Below are 22,151 nucleotides of genomic sequence, written 5' to 3'. Positions count from 1 at the left end.
AAAAATTTAGTGTTTCAACTTCTATGAACATAAAACATGTATCCCTCCTCCCTATCCTATGACGTGACCAAATAATTACGGAATATTTCCAAGCAATCAACTAGTGCCAGTCACCAGTCGCATTTGGATGTTGTAAACTACAAATGCGGCAAATAGGCGTCATGAAAACTTTTTGACTGTCGAGTGAATCAGTAAATCAACGAGAAAATACAGACGAATTGGGAGCTCGGGATGTGTAACTGCACATATCGCCACTTAATCAAGAACACGTGCAACTGCCCGATTAGCAGTTCCTAAATTGTTAGAAATGGTTACCCGTAACAAAGCTCCGAATGGGTCGATGGCATATCAGCCGAAAAGTTTAAATCTGCCTCTGTAATAGAGGTTGATGATTTTTTTTGTATAAATTGAAATATCGAATTATTTTAACGTGTAGAAACAAAACTTACAATATTTACTACCTACTCCTCACATTGATTGCTAATCTCTTAATAAAGACAACAAGGTTTTGTGACTTTTAAATGCACTTAAAATTAAATGGAAATTATACTTACGTGCCAATCCGGAGATGGCGAGTTCGATTCTTGGTCCGGTCTAGGATGTTTTCGGGTTGGAAACATTCTCGACACCCTGGGCATAGTGTATCCATTGTACTTGCCACACAACATACATACTCATGCAATGGCGGGCATAGAAAAGCTTTCAATTAATAACTGAGGAAATGCTAATAGAATACTAAGTTGAAAAGCTAGGCCAAGTTCCAGTTGGAATGTAGAGCCATTGAAGAAGAAGACTTACGTAGTACATACCGAACCAGAAATCGAATCAAGCCACCTTCAGCATGATATTGTTTTATAGCCTTGCTACCTTATCCCACGCCCAAGCCTTCTATCAAGATATCCATCTCAAAACTTGTATACAGGATTAGTTCTAGCTGGACTTTTGTGCGGACCTACCTATTACACTGGGGCAAGACAATGGCTTCCACGATTCTTCTTATCTAAATTATAACAGATTTTTCCAGGGAAAACGTTCGCCTCATCCAATCGCAATCAAAGTCTTTTACATGGAAATTAGGGATGAACTTATTTTATTTGTAGAAAATTACTCTAATAAAGTAATTTAAAAAAAAATACGTACAACATTAAGCTCCATTTTTTCCTAAATTAGTCTTATTGGGATAATATGAAAACCAAACTAAAACGGAAAAAATAAAACTTAAATATTTTTGTTGACCTCTAACAAAATAAATGGAATGGACTTAAAATAAGCTCTAAGTTGGGATACGGATTTAATGTACTTGAGAATAACAATACTGAACTAAATAATGCCCATTTAAACGGACTTGACTTCCGACGTCGATTACCAATCCACGAGAGTTTGACCCACTGTCACCTCCGACGACGGTAGTGAACACAGTTCAAACATATGTAAATACATTCTAAAAACTTTTAGGATTGACTTGTATCTTCCGCCTAGTTGTTATGTACATAACATTTCACATGCACCATATATGTAGGTAAGATTTCCTGACTACCGGGCCACCTGAACGATATTATTCAGTCTTCGACCTAATAAAACAAGAAGGTGATGAATAAATGAGTGATAATGCAGGATTTCTTGTCTCGCGCTCGAACCACGCCAGCACGGACGGTGAGCGGTGTTTCGCTTTGCACTATAGAAACCGTTTCATTTCGGGTCTCTTGGGTTCAGGAGCAGGCAGGAGTCACATTTTGATCGACCCGACTAGCCCGAGACTCAGACCCACGCTGCCGTGTCCGTGTCCTTCTCGTTCGTCAGCCCGACACAACAAGCCCCAGAAGTTGCTTGCGTGGATCTGTTTTGCACATTGCTTCGTATAGCATGCGTTGCGTCCCGCTTGTTGCTGCTCGGTTCACGCGGAAGACGACTTGGTTTGGGACTTGTCGCGCGTGTCCATTGCACGTAAATGTAGAAGTAATGTAGGTACAGGTATTCGAGATGTGTCTCGGTGGGAACGTGCGCCCGCGACGAAGAAGGCAATTAATCACACTGGTTCTTGGATGTGGCTTGCGGTCACCGTTCGAATAAAAAAAAAGACAACTGCATCCAAATGGCTCGCGAGGAACAACAGAATTCGAGTAACTCGAGTTCCAATACGAAATATGCACTCATACGTGTGTATGCGTGCACACAGAAGTTGGGGCGACCGCAGTTCGATGCTATCGCGAAAAATTACTTTTAGTGGCGAGGCGAACACTTCGGGCAGTGTGTAGAGTCGCTCACAATCCTGTTTTGCTACCTTCAAGGTGCCAAGTGCGGTGACCTGATCCGCGGCTATCGTTCAGGCAGCTGAACCGCGGACTGACTCGTGCTTCTTCCCTGGTTCGCCTTGCCAGCACGGGACAAACTGATGATGATTAGTGAAAAATATACAGTCATTAAAACATGAATTTCTGTTGCATTTGGAAAACCGGAATAAGAACTTTTTTGGAGAAAAAGATATGCTAACGTCATAAAAGTCGTTCTACACGGACCTTGTTTACTTACATGGAGTGATTAACGTCAACAAGGTTTCTTTTACATCATTTATCTAAAAAATATTTTTGGAGATGCGGGGCATCGATCCCCGTACCTCTCACATGCTAAGCGAGCGCTCTACCATCTGAGCTACATCCCCCTGACGGAAGCTGTTGAAATGAACTATGTTAATATAATCAATGTGGATCATTTTAAAATTATATACAAATTAATTACCTTCGTCGATTTGAATTTATAACAATGCAAGGACCACTAATTGATTCCGGGTAGCCACCATGTGGACCTTTGGAAATTCCGGAACATCCGAAAAAGCGTTCGACTTTTGATTTTTTTTAATAGCAATCTCAGGGTTGTTACGGAGATCCTGAAATATTTTCCGCGCCAAATCCGCGCAGACTAAAATCAAATCCGCGCCATTTCCACGCGATATGAAATCCATTCCGCGCGAAATCCGAGCGATTTAGATATAAATTCTAACCCAATACCCGTGAAATGTCATTTTTTTTACTGAAAGTCATCTCTTCAAGTTCGTTTTTTATAATATTCTTATTTTTTAATGGCAATACATTCCAACTGGAACTTAGCCTGCTTTTCAACTTAATATTATATTAGCATTTTCTCTACATACTAAGTAACCCGCAGTTAGTATTACAACCACTCTAGATGGCCTAATCACCACTAGAAGTACTGAAGCTAAGTGAACAAGAACTAAACAGCCAAAACTATTTAAATACGCACCACTTTTTAAATGAAATGATGGTTTTGGCATGTTTTGCTCCGTTATTGTCAGTTGTTTTTTTTTTGTTGATCAAACTTTATAAAGTTTGGCACAAGATACATTGATATACAAATAATGTTCAGGTCAGATTTGATCAAAATTGATCATAGATAAACTTGTTATTATGCAACTTTGTTGTAATTAATGATCACAAGACAAACTTGCGTAGAGATTAAGGAATTAGACATTACAGCTCCGGTTTTAAACAAAACTTCTGTAAAAACAATTATTTGAATTCATGGTTGCTTATGCTCTTAGATGCTCCGTTGATTTGCCAGTCAGAATCCTGATTTGTAGCGTAAGTTCCTTCGGAAATTACAGAGAAATATTTTCAGAAATTTCAGCATACATTTGTTGGTAATTTGGCAGAATAATTTGCGTAAACTTTAGCAAAAATTAGTTCGTTATTAGTATGTTATTTCTCCTTCAATTCTTGTAGCAAGTTTCTCTAAGAGTTCATGCATAAATTCCGACAACATTTTTAGTGGAAATTGATTTACCGTTTTTTTTTATTTTGACCGTACTGGAATTTTAGCCAAAATCTCTGAGAATATCTGCGAAAACTTCTCTGAGAATTCCTGCAGAAATTCACAACCTGCGGAAAATCTCAGAGCCTTGCAGAAATCTGCTAATAAATTACTGCGGGAACCGCTTGAGAAATGTTTATAGAAATTGAAGAAATTCCGCGAATATTTCCCCAGAAATATTTTTATAACTTTTCGGATTTTAAATGCTACAAAAATCTTTTTAGGCTGTGGAAATATGATGATATAAGTATCATGCTAAATGATTCATCGTAAAGGAAATAATCAATCAGAAACTGACAGATATCTCGGAATTACAAAGGAAATTGACAAGGTGAAAATGGGTGTTCATGTCCTTCAATAGACATGATTTGTTTCCCGTATGTTTCAGAATAGATTAAAAATAGCCAACAAGTGGTACAATCAGGTAAGGGTATGCGATAAGAAACTTTTTCCTAACGAAACGAAACGAAATTTAAAATGTCTGTGTTGATTCGAAATGAAACGAGACGAAGTATGTATTTACTTTTGAAACTTCGAAACGATACGAAATTAATGTCCATTTAATTCGAAATTTTTCGAAACGAAACGAAACGAAAAACTTCATATTCATTTATCAGCGTGGCTAAATCAAAACCAGAATATACGAATATAATATACGCAGATAGAGAATTGTTAATAGCATACATTTGCTCGCTAGACGAATCTTTAGCACCTTTATAAAATGCACAAAGATATGTCTTTCAGATAGTGTTGCAAATATTGCCAGATCTGGCTGGCACGACGATGATAATGCAGTAAACGATGGCGAACTGTACTACTGCGGACTCACTTTTATCGGATAAAAGGATTCTTTCGGACCGAGTGTAAAAGCGTTTAACACGTTCAATTGCTTGTAGATAACTGAATTCACTGTTTATTTCTGGGTTTGTCTATCTGCTACATGATATGGTTTGTGTGTCTTTATCTGTTGTTTGTTTGTTCATTTAGGTTCAAGTTCAAGGTAAGTATGTATGTTTAGGATAAGTATGAGTGTGTTGTTACAATATTTCAGGGCTGAGTAATCCGCATACGAAACATCCAGGGCCCCATTGAAGCGTAGCCTTCAAGAAGATGTAGTAGGGACAATCTTAGGTAGTTCTTGGTCGGCATCGATAGGAAGAACGCAAAGCTCTGACGTAGCTCGACGTCGGATACCAAGTTGCGTACGCACGTCCACTACGCGCACGATGTTGTCCTTGCCAGGATAGGTAGCCACAACCCTACCGAGGGGCCATTGCTTCGAAGGAACGTTGTCGTTCTTTATTAGAACCATTGAGCCAACACGGAACTCAGTGGGTGTCTTCCTCCACTTGGCTGGTCGTTGGTGGAGAAGCCCGATGTATTCCTTGGACCAACGCTTCCAAAGATCAGCGATGGTACGTTGTGTGGCCTGGAAGTGGTTTAGACGATTAGTCGGCACCTGGGAAAAATCTGGTTCGGGCAATTGATAAATGGACTCTCCTAGTAGAAAATGTCCAGGAGTCAGGACGGAGAGGTCCTGCGGATCGTTGGAAAGAGGCGTCAATGGCCTGGAGTTCATGATGCACTCCGCTTGCGCTACCAGTGTACGCATGTCGTCATAGTGATGTGTGGATACCCCGATGATCTTCTGAAAAATCCGCTTAAACGACTTAACTGCGGCCTCCCAAAGCCCGCCAAAGTGTGGTGCACGGGGTGGGATGAATTGAAATTCGATGCCTCTCTCCAAACATTCTGTCGTCCAGGCGGTGCCCTTCAGTTGATTAACTAAAACTTGCCGCAACTCCTTAACTTCGCGCGACGCGCCAACGAACGTGGTGCTGTTGTCACAGTGTATTGTACGGACGCGCCCGACACGACTCACGAAGCGCCTCAACGAATTGACGCACGACGCCGTTGATAAACCGACGACAATGTCAAGGACTACGGCTTTTACGGCGAAACAAACGTACACTGCGACCCAGACCTTTACCGAAGCACCTCTCCCTGTCGAACGGTAGGCCCACAATAATTCAACCCCATGATTTCGAATACTTTCGTTGCTATAACAAGGTTTGTCGGTAGTGGTGCCATGAACTGGTTGCTTTCTGGTGGACGAAATCGAGTACATATCATGCAATGGTGAACTGTCCTTCGAGCTAAAATTCTGCCACGAATCGGCCAAAAACGCTGCCTGATGGTTGCAAGTAATTGAGTGGGCCCCGCGTGTAGTGTTTGATGATGTATGGAGTTGGCTATCAGCTTCGAAAGGTGATGGTCAGCCGGAAGGATAATTGGAAAGCGGCTGTCAAAGGAACCACGAGATTGCGCCAGCCGTCCGTTGATTCGGAGAAGACCGGAGTCGTCGACCCATACATCGAGATCCTTCAGTGGTGATTTATAATCAGCCTTACGAAGTGCCAGCGGATCTTCCTTGTGCTTATGTAGCAAGCGCAGTTCCTGCTGGAAGTCTTTACCTTGCGCTACTCGGATCAGAGATTTTAAGGTGCTATCATATTCTATGGGAGTGATTGATCCCACATTGCGATCGTGCTTTGGCAGTTGGCAGTTCCTGAGAAAACGCAAACAGTACGCCGCGATCCTGAGGAGATGCGAGAGCTGGGAGAAATCGTGAATAAGCGAATCGTCGGATGTGATGCACAAAAGCGTAACCGTTTGTCGTTGCTCAGTTGATTGTTGTTGAACATCAAAAGCTGATAACAGAATTATAGGATCTGGCCAGGATTGTGGTTCGTCAAGCAAGAATTTCGGCCCATGCCACCACAGTGCATCGTGCATGATGTCCTCCGGTTGTACTCCACGGGATATTCTATCGGCTGGATTTTCAAGTGTTGGGACATGCCGCCACTGAGCTCCATTGCTGAGCTTCTGAACCTCTGCTACCCGATTAGACACGAAAATCTTCCAAGAAGACGGCGGAGAACTAATCCAGTGTAACACGATCGATGAATCCGACCAAAAGGTAATCTTGGCGTTGAATCTGGTATTCTGCCGAATATGATCAGCCAACTGACTTCCCAGCACAGCTGCACAGAGTTCCAACCTTGGAATCGAATAACCGCTTACTGGCGCGACGCGTGATTTGGCTATCAACAAGTTGCAGCTTCGAGACGTGCATGGACCATCTGAAACTGCGTATATACATGCTCCATACCCTTTCGAAGAGGCGTCGACAAAACAGTGCATCTCGAATCGTGTGGTATTTTCCCCGAATACCCATCGAGGTACTCGAAGATCTCGAATAATGTTTGTTGAAGCTCGAAAGGACAGCCACCATGATCGTAGAGTTTCGGGGAGCTCTTCGTCCCATGTTAATTTCTCCTGCCACAACTGTTGAACGAACATCTTCGCGCTTGCTACTACGGGGCCAATGAGACCCAAGGGGTCGAATAGTTGTGACATCTCCGATAGTACTATGCGTTTTGTAACATGCTGCAAAGGTGGGAGATCGGGAACCTTGAAACCGAATTCGTCTGCTACCGGAAACCATAGTAAGCCAAGCGTCTTGATCGAATCCGACCTATCGAGTTCTAGTGACGTTTGATCTTCCTTCAAACTTTCTGGAAGGTGGGCCAAGATACTCGGATGATTTGAACTCCATTTTCGGAGGGTAAAACCACCTCTTTTCAGAAGACCATCCAATTGTGTGCTGGCTTCAACTAGAGCTTCGATGGTGTTGGCTCCAGTGAGAAGGTCATCAACATAAAAGTCGTTCTTAACGATAGATGCGGCCAACGGAAAGTCATTGCCTTCATCATCCGCTAACTGGTTTAGGACTCGTGTGGATAGATAAGGGGCACAAGATGTGCCATAGGTGACAGTATTGAGGCGGTAGATCTTTAGCGGCTTGCATTCCTCCTGTCGCCAGGCAATTTGCTGTAAATTACGGTGTTCTGGATGAACAAGAATCTGCCGGAACATTTTCTCTGCGTCTGCCTTCATTACAAATCGATGAAAACGAGAATTTATTATGGTGCAAATCATAGGTGGCTGAACAGTAGGTCCAGTGAGCAAAAGATCGTTCAGTGATAGTTGGTTGCTGCTCTTCGATGAACCGTCGAAGACTACTCTGATTTTTGTTGTGGACGAATCGGGACGTAGAATTGCATGATGGGGCAAGAAATATTGGGGCAACGCGACGCGAGTCATCACCTCCTCCATGTGGCCGAGCCGCTCATATTCCTCCATAAAATCGGCATAGCTCTTGCGTAGAGTCTCGTCGGAACGGAAACGCCTTTCGACAGCGGAGAATCGACGTGCTGCTATGTTCCAAGTATCTCCGATTGAAGGGAGCAGCTCCTCCTTGACTGGCAAACGCACTACATACCGACCTTCACTATTACGAGAGTGCGTTGATGCGAAGTGTGCTTCGCATTGTTGTTCTTCGGTGGTGAGACATTTGCCGAAGTCAAAATTTTCAACTTCCCAGAACCGTTTTACTTGAGCGTCCAAGCTATCCAAAGTAGAAATAAGGCAAGTAACTGGGATTACTGCTGGGGTGGAAACCTTGCCAGAGAACACGTATCCAAAGCTTGTTTTTTGAAGTGGTGGTAGCTGATCATCGAACGGAATCTGCTCTGGTTGAAGAATGAGCGGCAAGAGTTCGGCACCGATAATTAAATCGATGCCACGACATTTGTAAAACTGCGGGTCGGCTAACTGCAGATGTGGGGGGATTTGCCACGTTCTGATGTCCACAGTCTTGGTTGGGAGATTCACTGTCAGCTTAGGGAGCACCAAGCACTCCAACGGGAATTGTTGATTATTGAGACGAGATGAAACGGTCACCGACACTACGTATCTTACATTGACAATAGCTTGACCGATACCATTCACTGGCATGTTGACTTTCGTTCGGTTAAGAGAAAGCCGTTGGCACATCGACTCGGAAATGAAACTTGACTGCGATCCACTGTCTAGTAGAGCACGTGCTACTTGACGATTCCCAAGGTTGTCGTAAATATTCACTAGAGCAGTGAATAAAATCACTGTACTTTCACCAATAATGATTGGTGAAACGGTTTGACAGGATGTGGATGGAGGCGTGACTATTCCCGACGAGGGCAGGCGAGGTACGATTTCCGACGGCGACGATTGCGAGAACGAACGATCGACCGAAGTGACGCCCGGGACACCATTAAACCGAGGGACCGAAGGAGCGAGCGGTAGATAGGGGCTTGTTTCATGCACAGGGAAAGTCTGTTCAATGGGTTGGCTGTGTGATGGTGTTCCAGTCGTAGTCAAGGAAGCGGATGATGGGAGATGCAGTAAGGTGTGGTGCTTCTTCTGGCAATACTTGCAGCACCCGCTATTACAGTTTTTGGCAAGGTTGGTTACCTTGATGCAGTTTATGCACAAATTACTTCTTTTCACCAAATCAAATCGTTGATGAGGAGTTTGGTTACGGAAAACCTCGCATTGAAACAAGAAATGATCCTGTTTGCACGCTGCGCACTTAGGTGCTTGTTCCGATGCCGAGTGGTTTGACACAAGCCGCGATTTCGTGAGTTTAGCCTCCGATGTTGATGCACAAACTGATTGGGAGAGCATTAGAGACTGCAGTGTGCGAGAGTATTCGTGAATGAACTTGATGAGGCTATCATACGAAGGACGAACAGTTTTGTCGCGAGTGTTTTCCCACTGTCTTTGCGAGGCGGCATCCATACGACTGAAAAGGAGCTCCACCAACACCGAATCCCAATGCTGAGCTTTGGTTTCGAGTGTGTCCAAAATCTTGACGTGTTTCTCAAACTCGTCGGCCAACTCGGAAAGACCTGATGCACATTCCTTCCGAAGCGGCGCAACCGAAAACAGCGAAGAAATATGCTGCTTTATTAACAAATTTTTGTCCTCGTAGCGATCGGTAATTAATTTCCATGCAACAGTGTAACTGTATGAGGAGATTGAAAGGGATGAAATTATTCGAGCAGCATCGCCTTTTAAAGAAGCCCGCAGATAATGCAGCTTCTGAATGTTGGACAAGTGGATATTGTCGTGTATCATAGACTTGAATAAGTCATGAAACCCAGCCCAGTCTTCAGGGTTCCCATCGAATTCTGGAATCTTTAACTCCGGGAGGCGTACTCCAGAAACATGGAAATGTGTTGAGGTTGTTGTACGGGAGCAGGGGGATTAACTTGGGGAGGAGCTGGCAACTTTCTTGTTAAAGAACCCTTTAAACGATAATAGAGGTTCTGAAACGTGGCTCGAGTTTCATTAGCAGCGGGATCTTCACCACGAATTGCTTCGAGCTCCATATCAACATTTTCCAGCTGCTCCCATAATTTATCTAATCGTTCAAGTCGAAAATGAATCTCGACTGCTTGTGACGCATCGAAATGCTCATCAAAATCGCAAATTAATTGCGCCGATTGAAGCAAATTTGACCGTTTAGCGGTTAATTGTTTTAGCTACTTCGTCTTCTTGCTTCGTGTGGCAGTAGCCATTTTGCCAAATAATGAAAGGGAAAGGCCACTCACCTGCTCTGACCGTACTTAACCTGAACGATCGCTACGGCGTTGCTTGCGGAAGGAAACTTCTCGGTGTATCTCTAAAGATGATTAACCGTTGACGCCCTTTAGGACTGCGCACTAGGTGAAGCAGTTGTTGATGTTCAGCGAATCCACACGGCACAGGTTTACACAAAGTCGCACAGACACGCTGTATGAAACAATTGTTTTCAACAGAAAGAAATCCAGTAGCATGGAATTGGTCCTATGTTTTCACACTCGCGAATATGCGGAACTTATTTGAGTCTGACTAGTCACATTCACTGTAACGACGAGTTCAGTTTGTTCCTAGGTAACCACCGCTAAGAACTTGAGTATTTCTTCACCACGAAATCGAATCTGCCTGGATTATATTCATTCGATGCTCTTGAAACACAAATGCACCAAAGACGCACAAATGGCACACAGTCTATCAATGCCTAACGTGTGGAGAAACAAAGGAGAGGCAATTTCAATTGTACGAGTTACTGTGGACACGCGGTGATATCACAATCCTTCGTTCCATGGGAACATAAGCACATGTCGGGAAGGTCCCGGGTTTCGGCACCAAATATGTTGCAAATATTGCCAGATCTGGCTGGCACGACGATGATAATGCAGTAAACGATGGCGAACTGTACTACTGCGGACTCACTTTTATCGGATAAAAGGATTCTTTCGGACCGAGTGTAAAAGCGTTTAACACGTTCAATTGCTTGTAGATAACTGAATTCACTGTTTATTTCTGGGTTTGTCTATCTGCTACATGATATGGTTTGTGTGTCTTATCTGTTGTTTGTTTGTTCATTTAGGTTCAAGTTCAAGGTAAGTATGTATGTTTAGGATAAGTATGAGTGTGTTGTTACAATATTTCAGGGCTGAGTAATCCGCATACGAAACAGATAGTGTTTCAGAAATGTGATCGCAAAGTTTTTACGAGTGCAGTTTGCCTGGTAAGAAGAAATATTTTTTACTGCCTCCTACAAAAACTTGTAACCTGTTTATTGGAGGCTCGGAGACCCATAGTCTTACTTTTTTTTTGGAAAAGATGTTCAATTTTGATACACATAGTTAAGTTTACCATTTGAAGTGTTTTTCATGAGATATTGCGAAAAAAGATTCGTCTGCCGGTGGGACTTGAACCCATCCTATTCCATTAAGTACACGGACGTATTACCAATTATACAACTGCTGCCTTTGCGAGCAGTTGATCCATAACCAGCTAATGAAAATGGGATATCAGTCAATTCCCCGTATCCATAGAATCTGACTTCCCTCACAAGTCATTAATCAAGAAAAATAAAGTCTTATATACAATCAATTCGACGAGCCAAGTTATTGTATGTTTGTCCTTGTATATGTGTTTATTCATATGAGGCATGCAAACATCGTTGTTAAATTTTTATCTTCAATCGACTTCAATTGAGTGTAAGAAACAGCTGCTATGGACAGTATGAGCCGGCTACGCCCTTACAGTCAATTTAGGATTAGGAGAGGAAAATTAGTTTGATACTCATTATTATAAGATTATAAGAGGAAGTGTCTGCATCTCCGTGAACGCCACGGGGAAGGAATCTTTGGTTTGTTGAAAAGGTAATTAATGTAAAGCCACTCAAATATTTAGTCGGATCACCACAGCCACTCAAATATTTAGGGGATAGAATAGTAAAAAATATTTTTCGTTTTCTGTTGGACATTTCCAGTAAAATACCGAAGACGTTTTATAGAAAAAAAAACTAAGTACGTATTTGTCAACATATAATCAGGGTTGCCATTATGCCAGACATATCTGGCACTGCCAGGCTTTTCAAATATCAGACAGATTTTTGGTGACCAGAATCGGTAGTATAAGGGTATAACAGTCACAGAAAATCGTCTCATAAAAGTGTGCTGCTCGGGATGCGAGTGCATTATCAATTCAAAAAGGACCGCCACTTCAACTAGCTTCAAAAAACTAATGTTTGAATCAATTTCAATCTTTTGTGACCAAAGTGAAGGTGTGGTTTCTGTGGATGTTGGTCCGGACTGCAGTTTAGCCATCCCCGAAATCAGTTTAAAGGTTTCAAAGATGTCAAGACCAATTATTGGCGTAATTTCGTGCATTTCGGAGGTCTCCAGCAGCCTTGCAAGCAAAGGCGTGGGATTGCTAATCCGAAAATGGCGAGTTCGTTTCTCGGTCCGGTCTAGGATGCTTTCGGGTTTTAAACATTCTCGACTCCCTGGGCATAGTGAACCAATTGTACTTGCCACATCTGATACATACTCATCCAAAGGCGGCCATAGAAGAGCTTTCAATCAATATCTGAGGAAATGCGTATTGAATAAACAAGTTGGTAAGCAGGCCAAGTTCCAGTTGGAATGTAGAGCCATTGAAGAAGAAGTTCTTGCGTTGGGAGTTATGGAAATGCTTACAACGTTATGTAATAAGAATCCCAATATAATGTAATCACACTGTCTATTTTCATGGTTTATCACATTTCCTGGCTATTAAACAATCCTATGTCATTCTGGAAGAACGGAAGATTCGAGGCATCCGAAAAAGAGTGAATAACGAATTATTAGTGTGCGCCATTCTCATGAACATTAGTGGCTTTCGGAGGATCTCGGGAAGATTCGGAACCTCCGTAAAAGGGATAAATTCATGATACCCATCTTAGAGGAGCGCAATTTTGTTCAAGGCTTTTCATTTCCGTACTCTGAGTAACAAATGATTGACTTAACTCCCTTCTCATGGGCTTGTTACACTCCAGAGGATCGAAGTCCTCTGTTGTCAATTTTTTTCCAATAATTATTTATATTCTTTTTATAATTTATAGAACTTTTACAGCTTAGATATCATTCAACTCGATCTGAATTTTCTGAAATACTTAAATTGTTATGAACACTAAAAATCTTCACGGATATAGAACTGATTTGACGAATATCTCAGGCAGAAGCAGACCTTCTTTTAGAAGAAATTTTGATAAACATAGATCAAAAGCAAACAGATGGTCAAACAGAGAAATTTTTTTATAGAGGTCAATATAATTAGATAATATTTTTAGTTCAAATCATTTAATCTTAAAAATGATAAAGACAAATTTCTTCGCCAGATTTTGCCATATTTTCAAGATGTAGCATGCCAGACTTTCTTCAAAAAGTAGTGGCAACCCTGCTTAGAATGGGATTATGTAGTAGGCTTTAATAGAAAAATTTGTATAACATTAAGTTTTGAAAACAGCTTTATGATTTTGTTCAGCGGCGCAGCAAAATTTTTTGATAATACACGACCGTACGAGACAGTATGGTTTAACTCTAAATTTGTTTCGAAATTCCGCGGAATTCCGTTAAATTTCGTTATAAGCTAGTTTTGGCTAGCGAATTTTTTATAATTTTATGAAACGAATCGAAATCAAGAAATCTGATTTCGCCATGCTCAAATTCCGCGAAATTCCGCGGAATTTCGTTTCGAACCACCTGAAACGAAATTTTTCGAAATAACGCATATGCTTACAATCAGGGAATCAATATCCGCGCAACGCCTAACAATATACCCTTTGTCGTCAGCAGAGTTCTTGTCTGACAAACGCAGCTCGCAACAAACCATTATCAGAAACCAATATGACAATATGACAAGAATCATTTGCCTGACATGCTCTGATATTTCCGAGAATACGATGCTAATTTTGTAATCATAGTTAGATTCTCGAATATTTCGATAGAAGCAGAACCTATGATAACAAAAAAAACGAAATTTTCTGTAGAGATAATGCAAAATAACGGGATGAAAAGTTAGTAACAAAATTGTCTTCTTTTTTGTTCCTGACAAAATTTTTCGAATCTTTCTCATTATTATCTCCGATAAAAACAAAGGTTTGTCGTTGGTTCTCTTTTGTCGCTTGTTTTGCGTGTGCATCCAAGAAAAATTGATTCCCTGAGTATAATACATGTCATTCAATAAGGGCTTGGACTTGGACATATCCGAAAAATTATGTTTAAAGCCTTCAAACGTATTTTTTTTTCTCAACAACATGTGCTAATGAAAGATCCAGAAAGACATAAATCCAATTTTTAAATAAACGTCCTTAGATCTAGCATTTTATTTATCAAATTTTCACCTAAAACTAAATCCGCGCGAAACCCTAAAATCGTTATGTTAATCCGCGCCAAATCCGCGAAAATCGCGAAATCCGCGTAGTCGTAACAACCCTTCAATCTGAATCCACTGAATTCACTGGTGTGAAAAAAAAAAATCTGTAACTAGATGCGTTCCTTCAGTAGATGAAGAAACTGGCTAGTCTAATCAGTTTCGTCGTTCCAGTTTCAAAATCTACCTGTTTGTCCGGGAAGGGCGATCAACGACAGATTAGATATTTAGCCTGACGATGATCCTTCGTGAATTTCGGGAGTACAACACTGCCTGGTTATTGATTTCAAAGCAGCGTACGGTTCAGTGAAAAGAAATTAGCTGTGGCAGATAATGTCTGAACATGGTTCTCCGGCGAAGCTGATTACGATGATACGTGCAACGCTTGATGGCTCGAAATAAAGTATTCGGGTTGCAGATGACGTATCAACCACGTTTGTGACCGTGGAGAGATTGAAGCAGCATTTTTTTTTGTAAATATTGCCCTCGAGGGGGTGATTAGAAGATCTGGCGTGTCATCACATGGTCGCATATGCTCCTGATCTTTGCGGACGACATTGACTACATTAGTAACGATCGCAGAGTGGAGGCTTTTGCCCTAATGGAGCGGAAGCCAGCGAGGATAGGCTAAACCATCGACTCTATCAAGACATAGTACATGGTGGCGGGTAAAGATAAAGGTAGACCTATTGGTGTTGGTGCTTGATCTTTGAACACTTGTGACATGTGACAATGGCATTTCCTGTAAAGTGAAAAGACGTATTGCTGCTGCGATTAGGGGCTTCCTTGAATATTAAAACAAAATTTGCTCTGATTCGTAAGGAAGTAAAAAGAGGTGAACAGGAAAGCTTTTGGGGATTTCAAGCAAAAAGTGCTACGTACAATTCTCGATGGTAGACTAGAAAAGGATGCGTAGCGCAGACGCATGAATCACGAGCTGTATCAAGTGTATAAAGAAGAAAATCTTGTGAATCGTATAAAATACGGCAAACTCCAGTGGGCTGGCCACTTAGTGCAAATGTCGGAAGAAAGAATAGCAAAACAATCTTCACCAGAGATCCGGATTGAGGCCAGCGACTTCGTGGGAGGCCACCAACACGCTGGCTACTGCACGCGGTGGAATCGTACCTGGGAACTCTAAACGTTTAGGAAAACTGGAGGAACATCACCCAAGATTGACAGTTATGAAGCTCTACAATACGTCAGTCATAGGTTATTTAGAGCTTCTAGTGGAATGTCTTCACTTGTCATAAGAAGATTTCGAACTATCCTATTTTATTCCACCACTTGAAGTGAACGAACGATTTATTGAAAGTCGCAGCAATGTTGGATATATTTGAACGATTGGCCACTCCTTTGGATTTTCTAGAACCTCAGAAGGAGCATCTTGTGGCTATCCGTTTTGATTGCATCAATTATGCTCTCACATTTCTCAACAACTGATTTCTAAATACTCACAACTTTCTAAGACGATTTAAAAAATTGGCACATCTTAGAAAATTCTGAAGCTTCCGGATGTTCACTTAACGGCCACACGGTGTCAATGAATGATCCTCGAATTGATTTTGATCGCACACAGCTACAAACAAAAGTCTCAGCTTTCTAGGGCGAGTTTCTAGAATTGATTACCTTTTCAGCCACTTAGTGGCATCCCGGGATCAACGTTTGATTCTTGAGTTGATTCAAAAGTATAAGATTGCTAATGTCATCCCTGTTCGCGTGACTAGCATCTAGGTTACTTCGACCTGGCAGCCAAAGTACCAGTACTACAAATGTCAAAATTTAAATGATTACAGCGCCACCAGCGTTCTAGTACTTATTCTTCTACTGATTCTTGCAATGATATTGCTCTCATTTTGATGCATAAATCGTTTTGTGAATCAGTACGGTTTACGAGGATGAATTTAAAAAATGGCCCTTTTCTCTTAATGTTCCGGAATTTCCGAAGGACCATTTAGCGGAGTTTTGCTCTCACATTCATAACAAACCACTGTATTCTAGGACGATTTTCAAGAATTTGTCCTTACTCCGGGTGTTCCAGACCTCCACTGCCACTTGATGACCAATCGTGGTTAATGCGTTATTCATGAAATGATTTCACTCTCACAATGCTATACAACAAGTAATAGTTTCTAGGACGGATCTCCAGAATTGGCATAACGCCAATAATGGATTTATAAAAAATCGCAGCTTCAAATTCTCAGTCTCAGCTTTCTATGATAAACTTTCAGAATCGGAAACTAATACCCTACCGGGAACCTGTCCTGGAATGGAATCTATAAAGTCAGCACGTCTGGTGGCCCTAAAACAATCAGAAACAAACTGCTGAAGCAATTTCAAGAAGTTTGATGCCCATATTGTTGAGGTTCCATTGAAAAATGTTTATGACCATTAGAGTTATTCAAGTTTTGACTTAACCTTAACCCCCAACCCCCCGATGCAACATAAGCAATTTTACAACGAAACAGGCCGTCTTTCTTGTGGAAACGATTTGATGATCTCAAGAAAAGTTATTAAGGAAATACTGAATCGTGGGAAATTCAATTTAACACGTAAAAGAATAACATCAAAATCAATAATGAGCATTTTTGTTCTCTTTATAACTTTGCTTCCAAACAAGAAATCGCAACAACAACTATACAACAGCCATATTGTTGGGGTTCCAATGAGAAATGTTTTAGGCCAACCTTGGCCAACCTGATTACCTATCGAAATCCACGATCAGGATATCCAGTACAAGTCCCTAGTAATCCGGATTTCCCGATAATCCGAGGAACCAGACCAGTCCAATCCCAAAACAGCACGATAAAGGAAACAAATCTGCATCGAATGAGCCCAAAATGATTGAAAACGGTTAAAAATTGCCTAATATATAAGCATTTTAGTTTCGTGGATACCCGGGTACCCTGCCGTCCATTTAAAGCAATGATTCCCAAAGTGGCCGCATGCGGCCCTCGAAGCGTTTTCCTGCGGCCCGCGAAGGTTTTCAGAATATACACTACATGTGGCCCATTGACAAATATCACATCCAGGAAAAGCTCTCATAGTGTCCAGTTTTTCATTGTACTCGGGCTGGGCATACACACTTAATTTTTTTTACCTGGATCTCAGCAATTTGTTCAACTTTTACTGGGATTCAAACAGCCGAGCCCCAGCAAACATGTTTTTCGCCGAGATATCGGTCAAAGTTGCTTCAAATCAGCAAATAATTTGCCGAAACCCAGCTAAAAAACCTCATTTTCGACGAGAGATCAGTTTTTTTTTTATTTTGCTGGGTACACGGCTGTGTGGATTTTGCCGAGCTGCGAAAATAAAAACTGAGTGTGTATGTCTAGTTCACACTATTTTGATGTTCAAGAAACATATTAAACCAAGAATCTTTTTATCATCAATATTAAATAAATTTTTCACTTCATACATGCTATGTAGGCTAACGGCAACATACTTTGATGGCATTTTTGGCGCTTTGACCAAGCTGAATATATAACGTTCTTAGGTAAAAATAATGTTGTCATACATTGCACCATAATATGAATTCTTTCATTCTTCAAAATAAGTAAAATTCGATCGAAAATTTCTTGATTTATAATTCCTGAAAATGCGTTATGTTAACGTACTTCGCACTAAGAATAATTGTTCTTATTTTCTGAATTTGTTAGTTTGAGATATTCATACGGGTTTACATTTGCAGTGGCCGACGTTTCAGCCCGTTATTGAGTCTTTTTCCGTGAAAAAAGATCAAATAAACGAGTCGACACGTCGGGCAATGCAGGTTTAATCCCGTTTGAATACCTCAGATCGACAGATGTTTATTTGGTAAAATAGTTTTGCCAACTAAGCCGAGTAGATTTTGTTGCGAAAGAAAAATTTCACGTTCGCTATTGCAGAAGTGTGTAACAATATGAACTAAAACTCAGCTACGCTGTAGTATGTTATGCCCTTACAAGTATGTTTTTTAAACAGATTTTTTAATTACTTTGTATTATACTTCAAAATTCAATTCGAAATGATTGCAATATTGCAAATATACCGCGGCCCGTTTCAACAGTTTAAAATTGCTGTGTGGCCCTCGATAGTAAGCAGGCTGGGGACCACTGATTTAAAGGGTAAAAAAATGTCGGAACCCTTCCCTCCACCTTTACTATTCAAAACTTCAGTTAACCCGTACAATCGATTTAGGCCGTCATTATTGTGGATGTGACAGAGTTTCAACCTCCTACTAAGAAAAATCATTTAGGGGCCCCACACACGCTCCAACATGTTGTACAACTTCGACTCCGCCCCCAAGTTTGTGCGACCAATTTAGTTTGTACAACCGTCTGACGAACAGTTGGTACAACCAAAACTCCAACAAACGTAATATTTAGTCATTTTCTTTCTATATATGCTGATGTGTTTGGTGCTTTTTCACGAATACTGAATTGGATGAATTGAATTGGAATGAAATTGGATTGGAGTGCAATTAGATTATATTTGAATTGGAATGGGGTTAGAATTAGATTGGTTATGGATTGAATTGAATTTTATTGGAACGTGAATGGCATATTATTGGAATTTTAGGAATTCATCCGGATGCTCATCCCGGAATTTCTCCTGAAGTTTTCCAGAAGTTTCTCCCGGAGTTCTTTCGAAAGATTTTTTTGGAATTCCTTCAGATGTTCCTTCCGGAATTTGACCAGAAGTTCCTACAGGAATTTCTCCGTAGTTGCGTAATATCCGCAATTGATCCGGAAGTTCCTCCAGAAAATAGAATAGGATTGTCCCAAGTTCAAGTTCCTCCAAGAATTCCTCCGGAATTCCTCCAACAGTTCTTGCCGGAATTCCTCCAGGAAGTTATTCCCGGAATTCAACCGGAAGTTCCTCCTGGAATTCCTCCCGGAAATCCAACTGAAGTTTCTCCCGAAATTTCTCCGGAAGTTCTTCCCAAAATTCCTCCGGAAGTTCCTCCGCAATTCCTCCGGAAATTCCTCCCGAAATTCCTCCGGAACTGCCGTAATCTGAAAAAGTGACGTATACGCCATTTTCCAAAAATGTTGTTAACGAGTACTACTCATCGAGCTCTTTAACATAAAAATGGAAAACATGCATGTTGTAAAATGGCGGTTACGTCACTTTTCCAGATTAAGGCAGGGAAGTTCCTCCCGCAATTCCTCCCGAAAATCCTCCGGAAGTTCCTCCCGCAATTCCTCCGGTAGTTCCTCCCGGAATTCCTCTGGAATTTTCTCCCGGAATTCCTCCAGAAGTACCTTCAGCAATTCTTCCGGAATTTCACAGATATTCCTCACGGAGTTCCTCCGGAAATTCCTCCCACAGTTCTTCCGCAAATTCCTCAAGGAAATCTTCTGGCAGTTCCTCCAGGAATTCCTCCGGAAGATCCATTACGAGTTTCTCCGGAAGTTCCTCCCCGAATTCCGAAGTTCCTTTTCGAAATACGAAGTTCTTCCAGGAATTCCGAAATATTTCAAGCGTGAATTCTTTCTAAAATTTCCCCGGATTTTTTATGATATGCTCCCTCGGAAATTCTATCAGTAATTCCGCAATCAATTCCTCTGAGAAGTTCTGCAAAAGTTCTTTTTGGAGTTCCTCCAGAAAATCCCTTAAAACATTGTTTAAATCACTTCTCCAGCACAATAAACATTACCTACTCTATCACAGAATTTCCCGCCGAAAATCCCAAAAAAATCTCCAGATAGTGGAGGTATTTTCAAATGAAGTTCATATGGAAATTTTCATAAAATATCCGACTCTGAAATTTTTGAAGGAATATCTATTGGCGTTATAGGAGCATTTCCACGCATTTCCATAAATTCCCGAAGAAAAATGTACATTTTATGAATAATTAAATTGTCAGGCGGTTTTAGAACTAAATATGTTTGACTGAGCATACGCTGTATAACAAGGGGCCTAGTGGCCAAGCGGTGTGGTCAATTTTCATACGGCGGCGGCGCACATCTCTATTATTATTTTCTTGTTATTCTATTATTATTAGTTTTATTATTATCGCATATTATCTTATTTTCTGTTTTATCGCAAAAATCACTTTCTGCTCCTGGATATTCCAGCAGAAGAATTGAAAGCAGCAATGTTGTACAACAACACCACACACAATGCAACTTGGTTGTACAACATACGACTCCGCCCACCACAAGTCGGAGCAAAATCAAACAGTTTTGATTTCATCCGACCAACTTTACAACTTTGAAACCGTCCGTCCGACAGTCGTACAACTTGCCCACAGACGATCCGACTTTACTCCGACTCAACCAAATTTCCTGGAGGCGGAGCCAAAGTTGTACAACACGTCGGAGCGTGTGTGGGGCCCCTTAGATATGGCAAAGTGAATTCCAAAAAGATACCCGGGTACCCAGCCGGCCACACAATGGTTATAACAATGGATCAATCAAGGTAACTCATTTTGCACTCACCGCATCAAAACAGCGGCGGTACTGTATACGCATATTTCTATTCGTGTTGTTTTGACAGAACATGTCTACGGTGGCTCGATCTGCTCGTTTCATAGCGGCAGTTTTTGCTTATTGATTGATCCATTCACCCAGGCTACTGTCATGCTATTGTTTAGCCCATCGCCAAATCGTAGCCAGGATGTCCCGGGCACAAATTTTTTTCCATACTACTTTTCAATGATGACAGCGGTCTATATCTATTGATGATGATGACACCGCGCTTGTCACAGGCTCGCATTCACCCATATTATTACACGCAAAAAAATGCAATCGAAACTACCTTTCCGAGGGTTAATTTAAGAATATGCACCGACGATTTTTAGCAGATAACAAACTAGTTTGATTTTATCATGCGCGCAGTAAAATTCAACTTTGGCCCATGCGGAATGGTGTCGCATAGCCCTCTCCATCCCCATCAGTGTTGGTGCCGTGTTTACAAAATTTTCCTTTGTTTGCTGTTAGAACTGTCATATTTTCTTGTTTGCTGTTAGAAAACAACAAACAATCCGTTGATACACTAAGAAAAATATCGCAAATTTTAACTAGACATCAGGTGAAAATGAAAATTTTCATTTTAATTTAGTGTGCAGCGAAAAAAAATCACTCTGTGATAGTGTTGGTAAAATCTGCTTGGAGACCTCAATGAACTGAAACAGTGATGAATTTCTCTGAAACCATGGTAAACTTTACTGAAATTTTGTGGTAGTTTAAAAATAGAGCATAGTCTATAAAATAGAAGTTTTCACTACGGTTGTACATACGAGTTGTTTATTTTTCTATCAAGAATTAAGTTTGAGCATGATTTTTGCTATACAAAGAAAAAAAAGACACGGAAGCTACAAATCGGTGAACTTCAATCCGCTGCTGACGAAGAGATCAAGATTTCCTGCGGAAGCTAACAGAGAAGCTTTTTGTTTTGTTATAATTTGCTATTCTTTTCCTCTTTATTCCTTATTTTACATTTTAAAATTTCCAATCATGCTCCAAATCGTTTGATTTCTTCGAATTCTTTTCCTTTTTCATTTTATATTTGTTTCTTCAATGTGTGTTCTCTAAATCGACTAGGAGAGGAAAATATCATGAATCACCAGTAATCAGTATAGCGAAAGGCATCTATAGGGTTCTATAGGGTCTGATTTCTCGAAATTAAACGCTTTGTAATCATGGCATCGTCTCGGATATTACTGATGCGTCCTGTTCAAACCAGAGCTATTAAGATAATGGATAAAC

The 22,151-nt window shown here is 41.0% G+C and overlaps 1 protein-coding gene across 1 annotated transcript; it reads right to left on the bottom strand.

Moving 5' to 3' along the window:
* Positions 1–4,927: 4,927 nt before the first annotated feature.
* LOC134221744 (uncharacterized) lies at positions 4,928–9,846 on the bottom strand. Its single transcript, XM_062700930.1, has 2 exons — positions 6,199–9,846; positions 4,928–6,016 (listed from the first exon to the last, which is right to left on the bottom strand). Exons 1-2 carry the CDS (start codon positions 9,844–9,846, stop codon positions 4,928–4,930), a joined length of 4,737 nt encoding a protein of 1,578 aa, XP_062556914.1.
* Between the last annotated feature and the right edge of the window lie 12,305 nt (positions 9,847–22,151).

This window comes from Armigeres subalbatus, chromosome 3 (assembly GCF_024139115.2).
Source record: "Armigeres subalbatus isolate Guangzhou_Male chromosome 3, GZ_Asu_2, whole genome shotgun sequence".
NCBI lineage: Eukaryota > Metazoa > Arthropoda > Insecta > Diptera > Culicidae > Armigeres > Armigeres subalbatus.
This window is presented reverse-complemented; position numbering and strand designations above follow the sequence as displayed.